Source organism: Chiloscyllium punctatum, unplaced genomic scaffold, assembly GCF_047496795.1.
Source record: "Chiloscyllium punctatum isolate Juve2018m unplaced genomic scaffold, sChiPun1.3 scaffold_72, whole genome shotgun sequence".
Taxonomy (NCBI): Eukaryota; Metazoa; Chordata; class Chondrichthyes; order Orectolobiformes; family Hemiscylliidae; genus Chiloscyllium; species Chiloscyllium punctatum.
In genome coordinates this window covers 425657-442555 of record NW_027309806.1, presented here as the reverse complement: position 1 = coordinate 442555, position 16899 = coordinate 425657, and the positions used below count along the sequence as shown (strand labels likewise).

The 16899-nt window shown below is 42.0% G+C and overlaps 1 protein-coding gene across 4 annotated transcripts; it reads right to left on the bottom strand.

Moving 5' to 3' along the window:
- Positions 1–558: 558 nt before the first annotated feature.
- On the bottom strand, positions 559–13802 carry LOC140471402 (uncharacterized). Of its 4 annotated transcripts, none has more exons than XM_072567422.1 (3): positions 13669–13802; positions 5254–5359; positions 559–4918 (listed from the first exon to the last, which is right to left on the bottom strand). In XM_072567422.1, exon 3 carries the CDS (start codon positions 4827–4829, stop codon positions 3780–3782), a length of 1050 nt encoding a protein of 349 aa, XP_072423523.1. In that variant the 5' UTR covers positions 4830–4918; positions 5254–5359; positions 13669–13802; the 3' UTR covers positions 559–3779. The 4 variants fall into 4 exon arrangements, with proteins under 4 accessions (XP_072423523.1, XP_072423522.1, XP_072423524.1 ...); XM_072567421.1 differs by lacking the exon at positions 13669–13802 and adding an exon at positions 13131–13652; XM_072567423.1 differs by lacking the exon at positions 13669–13802 and adding an exon at positions 6853–6957.
- Between the last annotated feature and the right edge of the window lie 3097 nt (positions 13803–16899).

The window sequence follows — 16899 nt, the reverse complement described above, 5'->3', positions numbered from 1 at the left end:
GAAAAACAGAGGAAAAAAATACCAAAGAACAAGAAAAATTAGTATGAGGAAACAAAGACAAGGAGACAGAGGAGAGAGAGGGCGGAATCAGGGGAAAGAGACCAGAAGATGGAGAAAGAGGGAAAGAGAATAAGAAAGAGACAAAAGGAGAGGCTGGCTGTTTTTGTGGGAGAGGAAATTTATTGCTCAGGCAGCATTTGAGAGCCAGAGAGAAGTAAAGTGAAAAGGGGAAACGTCAGACAGAGACAAACACTAGTCAAGGTATAACATAGACAGATAAAAGAGGTAAGATCACCATTCCAGCTAGTCCAATCTCTCTCGATGGTCTCCCACACCCTTTTTGGCAACAGGGATAGACCCTGCTCCTGCAGTTTGCTTCAGAACAGATATTTCAAGGAGACGGGTGATTGAAGGATAAAAACTTGGATTGCTATTCCAAACACTATCCACAAACTCTCGCACACACAGTGACAGACAGAAACACTCTTTTATGTATAAATACTAGAGTTTTTATGAATAAAATATATTTTAGCAATTAACGTTTGTTTAGAACTACTTTTAAGGGCAAAAATGTTTTTTTAAAACTTATGCAGGAGACTGTTTCTGTCTGACCCTTTTATTGATTCAAATGTATGTAAATACAGTTACTCAGCCACAGTCTCTTTTGCCATATGGACTGAGCATGAGATATCAGATTCTGCCTGTCATTCAAGGGTCCCTCTTAACTGAAATTCCAGCTCATCCAGATAACTCCCAGCCCCTCTACCTGGAGCAAAGTCATCTTTGGGATTCGGGGTAGGAGGTGTGAGCACAAGCAGCAGGTCTAGCCTAGACTATGTTTGCCTCCCGCTGTCTTCTGACCTCATACACGGAACCCAGATTTGAAATGTACACAGAAACAAAGCTGGAGTTTCAATCCTTCAGAAGCCAGAACACAGAACAACAGGTTTATTTAGACAAAGGAACACAGGCTTAACAGACACAAATTTATCCCACAAGTGAATTTGGGATTTTCATAAAAAGTGCAAGTTGACCTATAATCAGTTTTAAAATTTCTACAAATGAGTTGTAAGTCTGTCTGTAAATGATGTACAGTGAGGTCGTTGATGAGGCACCCTATTTTGGTCACCCTATTACAAGAAAGCCAAACAGGAAAGAATGCAAAGTAGAGTTATGTCTAACTAGTCCTGGCAATATCTTCTTGTAACTTTAGCTATGAAGAGGTTGGTCAAGATAGGACTTTATTCCTTGTGACGAAGGGGAATGAGGGTTGACCTTACTGAGGTGTATAATATCATAAGGAGCATTGATAAGGTGAATGCATAAAGTCGGGGCAATTTGTTCACGCAGAGAGTGGTGCGTATATGGAATGGGCTGCCATAAAAACTGGTTGAGGCAGGTACGATAACAACATTAAACTATCCATGTATCTCTTTAACATGTTTTTTAAAAGGAATATGGACCAAATGCAGGCAATTGAAAATAGCTGTGTGGGTATGGAGCAGTTTGGGCCAAAGGGTCTGTCTCCATGCTGTATTACTCTATGAATCTGTCCAAGTATCTCTATGTGTCCATTTGTGTGTGTCCATCTTTGTCTGCAATGGGACATGTTTATCCTGGAGGGAAGTTTGTTAATTCTTTCAATGTGAATTCAACGTTCAAAGCCTCGTGCTCCCTCTTGTATTTAAAGTGATTAAATGCCACCCTCGTGCCACTGCACAAGCAGTTTCTTTTTGGAGAAGGCATCAGGGATCTGCTCTCCACGATGACAGACAATAATTGAATGAAATGTCACAGAAGGTTCTGAAGAAGGCACACTTTACCCAAAGCGTTAACTCTGATTTCTCTCCACAGATGTTGCCAGACCTGCTGAGCTTTTCCAGCAATTTTTTCATTTGCTTTACAGCATCTGCCATTCTCACAGTTTTTAAGATGACAGCATTTCTGTTTCCACCTGGTTTTAAATAAAGGGCTTGTTACAGCTGGTCTAGGTATTTGTATCCCATCCCACAATGCCCACATTTCTACAGATTTTTCATGATGCAAATCTCCTTGCATCTCTCCAGTTTGGTTGATCTGTTGGATCCTTGCCCATACACACTATACATGTGTAGTTTCTCTCTTGGAGAGAACTGCTTTCAGATTGTTAACTCAAACACATGCCTGAATAACAGTGTTCCACTGAAACCATTTTTTTTTATCTTGGTACTTTACCACTCGCACTTCTATATAAAATTTTATATAAGCATAGAATCTCTACAGTGTGGAAACAGGCCCTTTCACTCAACAAGTCCACACTTACCCTTCAAAGAGTAACCCACCTGATCCATTCCCCTACCCTATTACCCCGGACCAATAACCTACACATCCCTGAATACTATGGGCAATTTAGCATGGTCAATTCACCTTACCTGGACATCTTTGGGAAGATTAACAGGAAGTCCAAAGATTCCCAAGTGAATCACCTCACATTTAGCTGCATTGAACTCCATTTATCCAAGTCCCCTGCAACATTCTTCCACACTGTCCACTACTCCACTGTACATTTTTTCTATGTACAGACTAAAAGGAAATGGGGTAAAACAGGAAAATAGAACTGAGCTGGAACACAAAGTCTAAATGGATTCCTGCTCCTATTTCTGCTGTTCATTAAGCCTCAAGTTGCTGTACATAGGAAAGACTGAATTCCCGAAACAAAATCACCAAGATATGAGACTATATTGAACACAGAGCAGTATAGCTCAGGAACAGGCCCATTGGTCCTGATTTTTCAAAACTAATCCCATCTGCCAGCACACACTCCATATCCCAGCCTGTTGTGCTGGCTAAATGTTTCTTAGAAACAGAAACAATAGCAATGTTTATCACCTCCCCGGAAACATATTCCAGGCACCTACCACTGTGTGTAAACAAAAAAAAACTTTCTGATTCTGACCTTAAACCCAGGCCCCTTGGTATTTACTGCCTGGGAAAAATTCTCAGATTATCTACCCTATCCATGTCTCTCATACATTTTATATGTTTCTATCAGGTCACCCTTCAGCTTCCAAAACAGGAGTGAAAACAATCCAACTTGTCCAAACACTCCTTATAGCTAATTCAGTCCACGCAACATCCTCTTTTGCACCCTCTCCAAAGCTGATCCTATTGTGTTGTGTATAATCTTTCCTATGTGCTGACACTAGCATGCCACAGACATTGCTTTCAACTTACAGTTACATGTGGACAGACAGGTTTTCTATAGAAATGTGTAAGCGGTCATTAGAGTTATCTAGCAGGTCAGCAGGGCACACTGACTTCACAAAAGGAACAAAGATGCCACAGGTCAGTCAGTGCAAACCAGCATCAATGGGTGAGTACCTATCAGAACAGGGAGGTGCCTGAGGTGATCAACTGTTGGGAGGTTACTTGAAGAGGAATTCCTTCAATATCTGACAGGTTTAAAGATCATGTCTAACAAACAGATCAGGGGGAGATTCACAACATTCCAAGCTTACATAGCTGCATCCTCAATTAACAACTTTTCTTGTCAATACATAAGAACTATAAATTAGTTTCTTGTTCATCTTCAGTGCAATGTTGATCCTGAATAAATTCCAATTTAAAAATGAGATTTTCAGATATGATGGTCCACTCACAAACGAATGAGAGATGTTGTGGGTTACCATTATCTAATTGGGATAACTGAAATCAGGATCAACCACCCACCAACCCCCCTGTTTCTGAATGAAAATCATTCAGTCCTGGTTGTGATGATCAGCAGCAGCTACAACAGAAACCTAGCCCTGCTGTTCCTTGTGAACTCGCTGGTGCGTCAGCAGGTGGGATGACTGAGTAAATCCTTTCCCACACTGGGAGCAGGTGAACGGTCTCTCCCCAGTGTGAACGCGCTGGTGTACGGTGAGGTCAGACGATCGTCTGAACCCATTCCCACAGTGAGAGCATCTGAACGGTTTTTCATCAGTGTGAACACGCTGATGGTACATAAGCTCCCCAGAACTTTTGAAAGACTTTTTACAGTTTGTGCATTTGAAAGGTCTCTCGTCAGTGTGAACCCGCTGGTGCCTTAACAAGGTGGAAGACCGAGTGAATCCCTTTCCACAATCAGGGCAGGTGAATGGCCTCTTTTCAGAATGGATTCTCCGGTGATTCTGCAAAGTGGATAATTGAGTGAATCCCCTCCTACACTCAGAACAGGTGAATGGCCTCTCTGAAGAGTGAACTCGTTGGTGCGTCAGCAGGTGGGATGACTGAGTGAATCCTTTCCCACACTGGGAGCAGGTGAACGGTCTCTCCCCAGTGTGAACTCGCTGGTGTACGGTGAGGTCAGACGATCGCCTGAACCCATTCCCACAGTGAGAGCACCTGAATGGTTTGTCCTCAGTGTGAACCCGGTGATGGGACATCAGATCCTTTGAACTTTTACAGCACTTCCCACAATCTGCACATTTAAAAGGTCTCTCATCAGTGTGAACTCGCTGGTGTCTCAGTAGTTGGGATGATGTCCTGAAGCTCTTCCCACACTGGGAGCAGCGGAATGGCACACGCCTGTTGTGAACTCGCTGGTGCTCAGTCAGTGCATATTGATTTTTAAAGCTCTTTTCACAATCAGAGCATTTAAATTCTCTCTCCTCTGTGTGAACATGCTGATGGGTCATTACGTGGGATAACTGAGTAAATCCCTTGCTACATACAGAGCAGCTAAATGGCCGCTCCCCAGTGTGACTGCGCCAGTGAGTTTCCAGTTGCGATGGGTAATTGAATCCCTTCCCACAGTCTCCACATTTCCATGGCTTCTCTGTGCTGTGAGTGGTGATTTTCACATCCATTTTGAAATGAGAATGATGCTAATGCCCTGATGAATTGACCATTTACATCAAATCCTGGTGTGACATTCAGTTGGATTACAAATTCTTCCCTGTAAATATCAAGTAAAATGAATTTAAAATCAAGGGAATGGGAGAGAACCCACATATCTGCTGGTTAACTTAAAACAAGTCTGGATATGTTCTGCATGCAAGATACAATGGGAGAACAGCGAAAGAGCAAGAATGGATCAAAGTGATGGACTAGATTCATCTGCAGTTCAACTAGAATATTGACAGAAAATCTTAAACCCTAACTTCCTAGGAAGATAACAGTAGCTGCTACATGGGAAAACCACGACCTCCAAGCCACATAGCTTGGAGGGAGTTCATCTTCTGTGATTTTGACTTGGAATAGATTCCTTCATCAACATCTGGGTGAACCTACCTCCCTTAAATTTCATGTTGAAAATTGCTGGGTCTGATTGCATTCCAACATCCTTGGAATTTAACTCTGCAACTTCTGCTCCATCTCCAGTCCAACTCAAAAGTATCTGAAGAGAGAAAAAAAGCTGTGCTATGAAAAAGAAAACAGCATGAGACTGGGAAGAGCTACAATGGCTAAATAACCTCCTTCCATATTGCAATCACACAATAAAAATGGAGGCTGACTTCCACAGTTTACACTATCTGAATAAAGTGGCTGTGTATTGGTCTGGCTGTTGGAACTCTGATATCAAAGTGCAAATACTAGAAATCCTCAGAAGGAAAGGAAATATCTGCTGACAGAGGGAGATGGAGTTACATTTTTAATTGACAAATAAGAGGAATCCAATTCTGTGCTAATGTGCTTACAACGACAAAGAAGATGGATGATAGCACAGAGCAAAGAAATATTTCTTGATCGTGAAACAGACCGTAGGAAGGTAAAATTGTTAAGTCAGCAGCACTTGTTCAGGGCATGGGTAGCTGGAAACTTCATTTAGAGAGACTCAGCAGAATTAACATAAAATACTAAGCAGATTTAACATACACCAGTTACTAGAGAGAGGTAGTTAAAGAATGACAGAGGTGATCAGAGAAGGCAGACGTGAAGGAGAAATGAGCCATGGAACCTCTCACAGAACATAGTATTATAAGCTCTAAAGTGTCAGCAAATGCTCAAATATATTCATAATCATGGGTCCTCAGCTGTGTACACACCTTTGTGGTCACTCCCGGCTTCTGGTTGTGGTAAGATGGTCTTAGACACAGTGACGTCGTAAATGCACTTGCTAATATAGCAAATGACAGACACTGTGTACTCCTCTAAGTTGATGGATTCACCATCGGTTTCGTCTCCCTGAACATGTGCCAGTCACTGTGCTCAACACAGTCTTGAAGAGCAGAAAGGGCTGGGATTAGCATAACAGAGATGTGGCCTGAGGAGCTGAGGTGGGCACGGAGCTCTGCCTTGTATGTGTTGGGGATATTTGTGATGAGAGCGGGGAACATGCTTGATCTTGTTAATACAAAGTCCACATGTTGATGGAATTTAGGGAGCGCAGACTTGAGATTTGCATGGTTGAAATCTCCAGCAACAATAAACATCAGGGAGCGCATTCTGCAGTCTCACACAGTGCCTCCTTAGCATTAGCACTGGGAGGAATATATATAAGAACAGCAGTTAATTCCCATGATAAATAAAATCTAACAATCACAAACTCCACCAGTGATGAGCAGTAACTAGAGACTAGCACAGAGTCCTTGCACCATCTTGAGTTGATGTAGACACACAGACCCACTCTGCACCCCTGCTGCATTCCTGTCAGCACAAAACAAGGTGAGCCCATCTAGCTGGATGGCAGTGTCTGGAACTCTGTTGCTCAGCCACGTTTAAGTGAAAACAAGAACGCAGCAGTATCTGAACTCACATTCAGAAACCTGCCAGTCAGGTGCAGTCCAATTTTTTTTTGTCCAGGGAGCAGACATTGGAGAGCAGAATGTACAGGGGGAGCTGGCCAGCTAGAGTTTGTTTTAAGCCTAGCACAAACTCCTGCCAGCTTACCGCGCTTCCTCCTCCTCCAATGTCTCAACACTCGGCCACCGGCATCAGGTGAGGCCAAGGATTGGAGGCCTGGTCTCTGCAGCAAGCCGAGATCGCATAACTCCTTCAGCAGCTCTCCATTCAGGTTCCAATAAGACATTTATTAACCCTACATCAACTTCATTTCAAAACCACACAGCCACTGTCTTCTTCTGTGTGTTTCTTCTTCTGGCTGATAATCTCCCTGGGTTGTTTTCTTTCTTTTACTGTGAATATGTTTCATATGAGAAAGGTACCTTTGAGCGAGGGTGTTTCCAATTTCTTGGAGAGCAATAAGTTACATGGGCAAGTAGCCCTCCAGTTTTTTCTGTCCACTCAGCTAAGAATTTTCTTTCCCTTTCTTTATCTTATAACTCCATTTGCCTCAATTGCAATTTAACGTCTTCTAATTCTACTGCCCTTGTCTGTTTATCTGATACACCTAAATGCTTGACCAACTCCATTACAATTCCAGCTTTCCTTTTGTCCCTGGTTAAACCCAATTCTAACCTATTTGTTAATTCTAAAAAGTACATTCTTCCTCTGTTATCTGACCTCAGAACCCCTTTAGCAACGTTAAGACCCATTTCCCTCACTTTCAATTTAACCAACCACAAATGACCAAAATTAAATAAAACGCAGGTGAGAAAATTTGTTTAAAGATTTAGAACACTAATCGGCAGTGTTTAAAGCTGCTGGGATCTTTCATCCTCCAAATCAGTTCAAATCTCGGACCTGAGTCCCCCAACAGTTACGAACTATTAAGAAGCAACTGCAAGCTTACTTCCAGATTTCTTATGATTATATTTCAGCAATATAAGATTACTTTGATTCATTTTGGTTCTTTTATAGTCAAAAACTCAAAATAAAAAACAAAAAATTTCAAATAAAGTTGCATTTACAGTGCTTTGAGATGCCTTTGAGTTGCACAGTTCAAGCTTTTTTTATTCTAAATTTATACGCTAAAAAAGTTATACGTGTGGGACAATTATTTTTTAAAACATCGTGAAATAATTTTTAAAAAATCACCCAGGAGAGTTTTTTTCAAGACTGCAGTTGTTTACTGAACTTTTGGAGAGGCCTACACATGGAAGTCAGATGAAACATCTGTCAGAGGACTCATCTGTTGAGGCAATAATGGTATAGCTCAAAAGTAAACTGGATGCAATCACTCAGAGATTATACTATCGGACCCCAATGGCACAGAGACAGAGACATTAAAGAACAAATATCAATGCAGATGACGGAAAAATGCAATCACCACAGGGTGGTCACAGTGGGTGTCTCTAAAGTCACCAAAACTGACTGGGACTCCCTTCAAACAAGAGGCTTAGAGGAGGCAGAAAGGGTTAAGTATATCCAAGAGGGTTTCTTGACACAGTATGTGGATGGTCCAACGAGAGGATAGGCCACACTAGGCCTTGTATTGGCCAATGAGCCTGGCCAGGTAACTGACCTGTCAGCACAACAGCATGTTGGAAGCAGTGATCACAACTCCTGAAGTTTTAAGATAGCTACAAATAAAACGATGCCAGGACCTTGTGGGCAGGCAAAAGATTACATCAATATTAGGCAGGCACTATGGAATGTTAATTGGGATGAACAGTTATCAGGCAAGCCCATATTTGACAGGTGGGATTTGTTTCAACATCCTCAGTCAGGATGTCATGTTACAGCTTTATGAGACTTTGTTTAGGCCATACATGGGAGTACTGCATTTAATTCTGGTCGCCCCATTACAAGGAGGATGTGGAGGCTTTGAAGAGGGTGCAGAAGAGGTGTACATGGATACTGCCTGGATTAGAGGGTATGAGCGAATAGAAGAGGTCAAGAAAATCTGTTTGTGAGCTACAATGTTCTATGTTCTAGCATTGAAAGCTGCCTGTTCGGCTACTTGAGGATATTTAATTTAAATTGTCCAGCTATGTATTTGATTTTATTCAAGATGTATTTATTTTTTATTCAATGCATTCAATTTTATTCAATTAATATTAATTCTTTGGGTAAGGAAAGGTAGAGTATTTTAGTGACAAGATGCCACTGAAAGCTGCTTCTTTTTAGGCTCATGCCATTGAAGGCAGAAAAGAGACATACAGCAGGACGGCTAGTAGATTTAGAGAAGTGATCAGTCAGATAGGTGGGTGACAGGTAAAGGTAATGAGGTAGTTCAGGAGTCTCCTGTGGCTATTCCTCTCTCAAACAGGTATTCAGTTTTTGGTATTGTTGAAAAGACTGATCTCTCACAAGGAAGTAGAAGAGCCATATTCAGACCTAGGGCATCAGGAATTAATCTTATGTTTGTCAGAGTTTGACAAAATTTAGAAGAATAATTGTCATGGGGAACTCTTCTGTCACAGGCACAAATGAGATTCTACAGCAGTAAGCATGAATCCAGCAAAGTACATTGCTTTCCTGGTGCAAAGATCAAGGACATCTCAAAACATTTGAAGCATATTGTTACAGGGGAGAATGAGATGCCAGAGGCTATTGTACACATTGGTAGGAATGACATAGGCAGAGAGAAGATAAACACTTTACAGTGAGAGGTTCGGTAGAACATTAAAAAACAGAACCTCAAAAGTAGTAGCTTGACTGAAGGAAGGAATAAAAGGATAAATGAAGTAAATCAGTGGCTGAAGAGGTGGTGTAATATTTAGGGATTCAGGTTATTGGATCATTGGGATCTCGTATGGGGCAGCAAAGACCTGCTCTAAACGGATGGGTTTCACCTGAACTGGAAAGAGACCAAAAGCCTAGTGGAGATATTTGCTATTTCTACTACAGGACACTAAAAGAAGGGGTGTGAAGGGATCCCAAGTAACAGTGTAAACACTAAACAAACAATGTGCTAAATCAGAAAAGTACAAGTTAATTAGAAAAGACAGACAAGAGCAAGTCAGGGAATGAATTAACGCTGAACATTTAAACTGCATTTATTTCAGTGCAAGGGGGATCAGGCTAATAAACTCAGGGCACATTTGGGAACATGGGATTGGGACATCATAGCTATTACCAAAACTTGGCTGAGGGATGGACAGGACTGGCAGCTCAATGGGGTTTTGGAAGCTATAGGAACAAAAGTAAGGAAGGAAAGAAAGAGGAAGGGGTGGGCATTTTTGATTAAGGAAAACATTACTACTGTAACTAGAGAACACATTTCTAAAACATCGTCCAGTGAAAATATATGGGTTGAAATTAGAAATACGGAAGGAATGATCAACTTGATGGGATTGCACTATAGTACAACAGTCAAAGAGAAATTGAGGAACAAATGTGCAGAGAGATCTCAGATCTACGTCCCTCAGACTGATAAGCTGCAGAGCTGGGCTAAGAGGTGGCAAATGGAGTTTAATGTGGAAAAGTGAGAGATGATTCACTTTGGAAGTAATAACAGGAATGCAGAGTACTGGGCTAATGATAATGGCAACATAGATGAGCAAAGAGTTCTTGGTGTCAAGGTACATAGATCCTTAAAAGTTGCCACTCAGGTTGACAGGGTTATTAAGAAGGTGGTTAGCTTTTATTGGTAGAGGGATTGAGTTTCAGAACCATGAGTTCATGATGCAGCTGTACAAAACTCTAGTGCGGCCACACTTGGGAGTATAGTGTACAGTTCTGGTCACCACATTATAGGAAGGATGTGGATGCATTGGAAAGGGTTCAGAGGAGATTTACTCGAATGATGCCTGGTATGGAGGATGGTCTTATAAAGAAAGGCTGAGGGACTTGAGACTATTTTCATTAGAGAGAAGAAGGTTGAAAGGCGACTTAATTGGTAATCAGAGGGTTAGATAGGTGAACAGTGAAAGCCTTTTCTCTTGGATGGCGATGGATAGCACGAGAGGACATAGCTTTAATTGAGGGGTGATAGATATAGGACAGATGTCAGAGGTAGTTTATTTACTCAGAGAGTAGTAGGTGCATGGAATGCACTGCCTGTAACAGTTGTAGACTTGCCAACTTTAAGGGCATCTAAATGATCATTGGATAAACATATGGATGAAATAGAATAGTGTCGGTTAGATGGGCTTCAGATTGTTGCACCGACCTGTAAAACCATCGAGGGCCAAAGGGCCTGTACTGCGCTGTAATGTTCTAAGTAACAATAATAAGGTGTTTTTAATTTTCCAAACATTAATTGGGACAACAATGTTAAAGGTTTAACACGGTGAAGAATTTGTTAAAGAAAATGTTCTTGAATGTATTTATTAATATGGAAATATTCCTATTAGCAAAGTAAAACTTGACCTTCTCTTGGGTAAGAAGGCAAGGCAAGTGACTGCAGTGATAGTAGGGGAATGCTTTTGGTCCAGTGATCATAATTCAATTAGTTTTAAAATACTTATGCATTCCATAAAAAGTTAGGCAAATTTTAATGGTATGAGACAAGAGTTTTCAAAAGTTGATTGGAGTAGACTGTTTGTAGGTAAGGGGACACCTGATAAATGGCAGGCTTTCAAAAGTGTGGTAACGAGAGTCATTATGTTCCTGTTCAAGTGAAAGATAAGGCTGGTAGAACTAGGGAACAATAGATGGATAAAGATATTGAGATTCTAGTTGAGAATAAAGAAAAAATCATATATTAGCTAGAAGTAACTGGGTTCAAATGAATTTCTTGAACAGTATACTATGAGGGATAGGGCATTCTTAAAAGGGAGATCAGGAAGACAAAAAGAGGATTGAGATAGCCTTTGCCGATAAGGTTAAGGATAATCCAAAGAAATTCTACTGACATTCATACATTAAGAACAAGAGAGCTATAATGGAATGAGTTGGGCTTCTTTGTGTTGAAGCTTGGGAGATGGAAAAGATATTAAATCAATATTTCATACCAGTTTTTTCTGTGAAGAAAGAAATGGAGGCCAGAGAACTCTGGGAAATAAATACTGATGTCTTGAAAATAGCTCACATTACAGAAGAGGAAGTGCTGGAGGTCTTAGAAAATACAAAGGTGGATAAATCTCTAGATCCTGACCTACTGTATTCTGGGACACTCTGTGAAGTTTGGGAGGAAATTGCAAAGCCCCTTCCAGAACGTTTGCACAGACAGGATAGTTAAGAAGGCATTCAGCACATTTGCCTCCATTGCTGAGGTCTCTGAGTACAGGAGTTGGGACATCGTGTTGAGGTTGTACAGGAAATTGATGAGACTTCTGCTGGGGAACTGTGTCCAGTTCTGGTTGCCCTGTTATAGGAAGGATATTATTAAGCTGGAGAGGGTTCAGAAAAGATTTACCAGGATATTGCCAAGAATGGAGGGTTTGAGTTATAAGTAGAAGCTGGCTAAGTATCTTTTCACTAGGGTGGGGGATTTCAAGATTTGGAGGCATATTTTTAAATATGAGAGGATAAAGATTTTAAAAAAGACATGAAGGGCAACTTTTCTTTTTACACAGAGTGGTTTGTGTGAGGAATGAACTTCCAGAGGAAGTGAATGCAGGTAGTTACAACATTTAAGACATTTGGGTAAGTACGTGAAGAAGAAATGTTTGGAGGAATTTGGGCCAACCACAGGCTGGTGGGACTAGTTTACTTTGAGATTATGGTTGACATGGATTCACTTGTCCAAAGAGCCTGTTTCCATGTTGTATGACTCAATATCAGAAGGACTAAAGTCAGAGTAAAAACTCATAGTTGAGGAAATCCCCAGGGAATGGAATGATGCTAATATGCAATTATTGCTGCATGATGATGTTACACACAGATACACAAAGCGTCTGAGCCTGTGCAAACCAGAGATCACCATACATTGTGGAGGATGAAAGGAGGCAGATGCAGTTTAACAGAATGTTTCTAAGAATGATGAGTTTTATTTGAAAGATTAGGTTGTAAGAACAAGATTGAGGAAGAATAGTTACAGCTATTATGACTATTTTATACAAGGTGGGGAAAGGAAAACTTTCTGTTAGACAATCATAAAATAATTACAAGTCAGAGATTTAAGATTTTGGAAGATCTACAGGGTGGATGTTGGGAAAAAAATTATGCAGTGACTGGTGAAGAAGTTTAATGCTTACAAAGTCCAATATTTTAGTTTGGTTGGAATTTGCTGATGGCAATACCTCTCCTAATGGTCTGTGAAGAAATTTTGGGGAGAAAAAACACTTTGGTTCAGCGCATACATTGAGAAAAGGCAAATATTTCTCTGGGTTTTCCGTTGGTGTGTATAAATCTTCTGTTTCTAACATTCAATGAAAGGAGTTTATCAGTCCAGTCCCGCTTCCCCAGTATGACCACACATACTACCTACTACATTTTACCTCTTGTTGTGATCGGCAATTCCTCAATTCGAGAATGATATCTCTACTTCTTGCCCTGAGACTTCATCTGACTAAAGTGAACGTCAGCTCTTTAGAAACGAAGCAGGATATTCCGTGCGGCAAACGGATTGAGAATAGCAGATGTTGCTTCCTACCCTTTTGTGCCGCCACTCTACCTCACTAGTTTATTTCATTAGCATGAAAGGCCCATGCAGCCTGAAGAACAGGTTGTCTCCATTCTGAAGAAATAGACAGCAAACTTCCCTCGTCAATGACCATTACAAAGATGGCGGTTGCGCATGCGCTTTGTTTTCTTTTTCTCCCTCTCCAGGAGCCCGACAAAGATGGCAGCTGCGCATGTGCTTTTCTCTCTCCAGCGGCCTGATAAAGATGGCGGTTGCGCATGCACGTTTCTCTCCAGCGGCCCGACGAAGTTGGCGATTGCGCATGCGCCTTTCTCCCTCCAATGGTCCGACAAAGATGGCGGTTGCGCACACGCTTTTCCATCCAGCGTCCCAACAAAGATGGCGGCTGTTACCTGGAAGTATCAAGCTTAGAGTTGGGACTCCATTCAGCGTTGTCGACGGGCCAGATTTTCTTTTTCGCGATTTCGGCCAAACAGAATATATTCGTGAATCTCTTCGTCCGTTTGCTGGATTCATCACCCCTTGTTTCTGCCTTTCCCGGAACAAATCACAGTCACTCGCCCCGCACATGCGCTCTCTGCACCTCCACCCTGTCCTTGTGATTTGTGGATCAGGATAATGTGTACCGCGGGGAATGCTAGGCAAGATGCCAACTGTTGGGTGTTCCAATTCAATATCCAGGAATCATTTGTCTACTGTGCAGGAAGCATATGCTTCCAAGCTGAGACCTTGATGCATTGCCAACAAAACACTTGTTTCTCCACAAACCCTGGAGAAAACAGAAATCTCCCATTTCTGTCAACGTTCTCTTCAGGTATGGAAGAGAACGTTGACAGAAATGGGAGATTTCTGTTTTCTCCGGGGTTTGTGGAGAAACAAGTGTTTTGTTGGCAATGCATCAAGGTCTCAGCTTGGAAGCATATGCTTCCTGCACCTTTGGTCCACATCTGATGTAGTGAAATTATCAAGCATGACAATAATCAGTGCTACCATATGGCAGGTGTTGTGGACCAGTGGTTTCAAGTGCTAGATTCAGGTTCCAGCCTCTCTGAACAAGGTCACCTTGCACCATGTTTATTTGAAATCACTAGCTTTTGGACTGCTGCTTAAGTCTTCACTGTGAAGGAGCACTGCTCAGAAAGCTTCTGTGTTTGTAACCCCAAATGGGCTATATCAATGTAAAGTTTTAGAATGAAGAATGCACCCGCCACATTCCAAAGACTCATGAACCAAGTTCTGGCTGAGTTAACAATAGACAATAGGTACAGGAGTAGGCCATTCTGCCCTTCGAGCCTGCACCACCATTCAATATGATCATGGCTGATCATCCTTAATCAGTACCCTGTTCCTGCTTTATCTCCATAACCCTTGATTCCACTATCCTTGAGAGCTCTATCCAGCTCTTTCTTAAATGAATCCAGAGACTGAGCCTCCACTGCCCTCTGGGGCAGAGCATTCCACACAGCCACCGCTCTCTGGGTGAAGAAGTTTCTCTTCATCTCTGTCCTAAATGGTCTACCCCGTATTTTTAAGCCGTGTCCTCTGATTCGGCACTCACCCATCAGCGGAAACATGTTTCCTGCCTCCAGAGTGTCCAATCCTTTAATAATCTTATATGTCTCAATCAGATCCCCTCTCAATCTTCTAAACTCAAGAGTATACAAGCCCAGTCGGTCCAGCATTTCAGTGTAAGGTAAGCCCGCCATTCCAGGAATTGACCTCATGAATTTATGCTGCACTCCCTCAATAGCCAGAATGTCTTTCCTCAAATTTGGAGACTAGAATTGCACACAGTACTCCAGGTGTGGTCTCACCAGGGCCCTGTACAGCTGCAGAAGAACCTCTTTGCTTCTATACTCAATCCCTCTTGTTATGAAGGCCAGCATGCTATTAGCCTTCTTCACTACCTGCTGTACTTGCATGCTTACCTTCATTGACTGGTGTATAAGAACACCCAGATCTCTCTGTACTGCCCCTTTACCTAAATTGATTCCATTTAGGTAGTAATTTGCCTTCCTGTCCTTGCCACCAAAGTGAATAACCATATATTTATCCACGTTAAACTGTATTTGCCATGCATCTGACCACTCACCTGACTTGTCCAGGTCACCCTGTAATCTCCTAACATCCTCCTCACATTTCACCCTGCCACCCAGCTTAGTATCATCAGCAAATTTGCTCATGATATTACTAATACGATCTTCTATATCATTAACATATATTGTAAAAAGCTGCGGTCCCAGTACTGATCCCTGCGGTACCCCACTGGTCACTGCCTGCCATTCCAAAATGGAGCCGTTTGTTACTACTCTTTGTTTCCTGTCAGCCAACCAACTTTCAATCCAAGTCAGTACTTTGCCCCCATACCATGCGCCCTAATTTTGCTCACTAACCTCCTTTGTGGGACTTTATGAAAAGCCTTCTGAAAGTCCAAGTACACGATATCTACTGGATCTCCCTCGTCCGTCTTCAGAGTTACATCCTCAAAAAATTCCAGAAGATTAGTCAAGCATGATTTCCCCTTCATAAATCCATGCTGACTCTGACCTATCCTCTTACTACTATCCAGATGTGTCGTAATTTCATCCTTGATAATAGACTCCAGCATCTTTCCCACCGCTGAGGTCAGACTAACTGGTCTATAATATCCTGCTTTCTCTCTCCCACCTTTCTTAAAACGTGGTATAACATTAGCCACCCTCCAATCCGCAGGAACTGATCCCGAATCTATCGAATTCTGGAAAATTATCACCAATGCATCCACGATTTCTCGAACCACCTCCTTCAGTATTCTGGGATGTAGACCATCAGGCCCCAGGGACTTATCAACCTTCAGACCTAACAGTTTCTCCAACACCAATTCCTGGCAAATATAAATTCCCTTCAGTTCAGGTCCTTCAGCCACTGTTACCTCGGGGAGATTGTTCCCTCCACTATCCCTGATCGGCCCTAGATCCACGCTGGCCATCCTCTTATTCCTCACATAAGTGTAGAATCCCTTGGGATTTTCCTTAATCCTACCCACTGAGGATTTTTCCTGCTCCCTTCTAGCTCTTGTAAGTTCATTCTTCTGTTCCTTTCTGGCTACCTTGTAACCCTCTAGACCCCCATCTGATCCTTCCTTCCTTCAACCTTAAATAAGCTTCCTTCTTCCACTTGACTAGATGTTCCACATCCCTTGTCACCCAAGGCTCCTTCACCACACCATCCCTTCCTTGCCTCAGCGGGACAAACCTATCCACCTGTCACAGCAAGTGTTCCCTAAACAACCTCAATCCTCTTTGGCCATTCTCCAGTCATCTGGAAAACTTGCCTGAGGCCAATGTTGTTCCTTTGTTTAAAAAGGGAAACAGATAATCAAGGTAATTAGATGCCTGTGAGTTTGATGTCAATGGTAGGAAGCTGTTGGAGAAGATACTGAGAGACAGGATTTCTTCACATTTGGAAGTGAATGGACTTGTTAGGCAGGGAAGGTCATGTCTCACCAATGTGATTGAGTTTTTGAGGAGTTGTCAAGTATGGGAAGGGCAGTGGATGTCATCTATGTGAACCCTTTAGCAAGGCACTTGATAAAAGTATCTCATAGCAGGCTAGTACAGAAGGTAGATTCTCATGGGATCCAG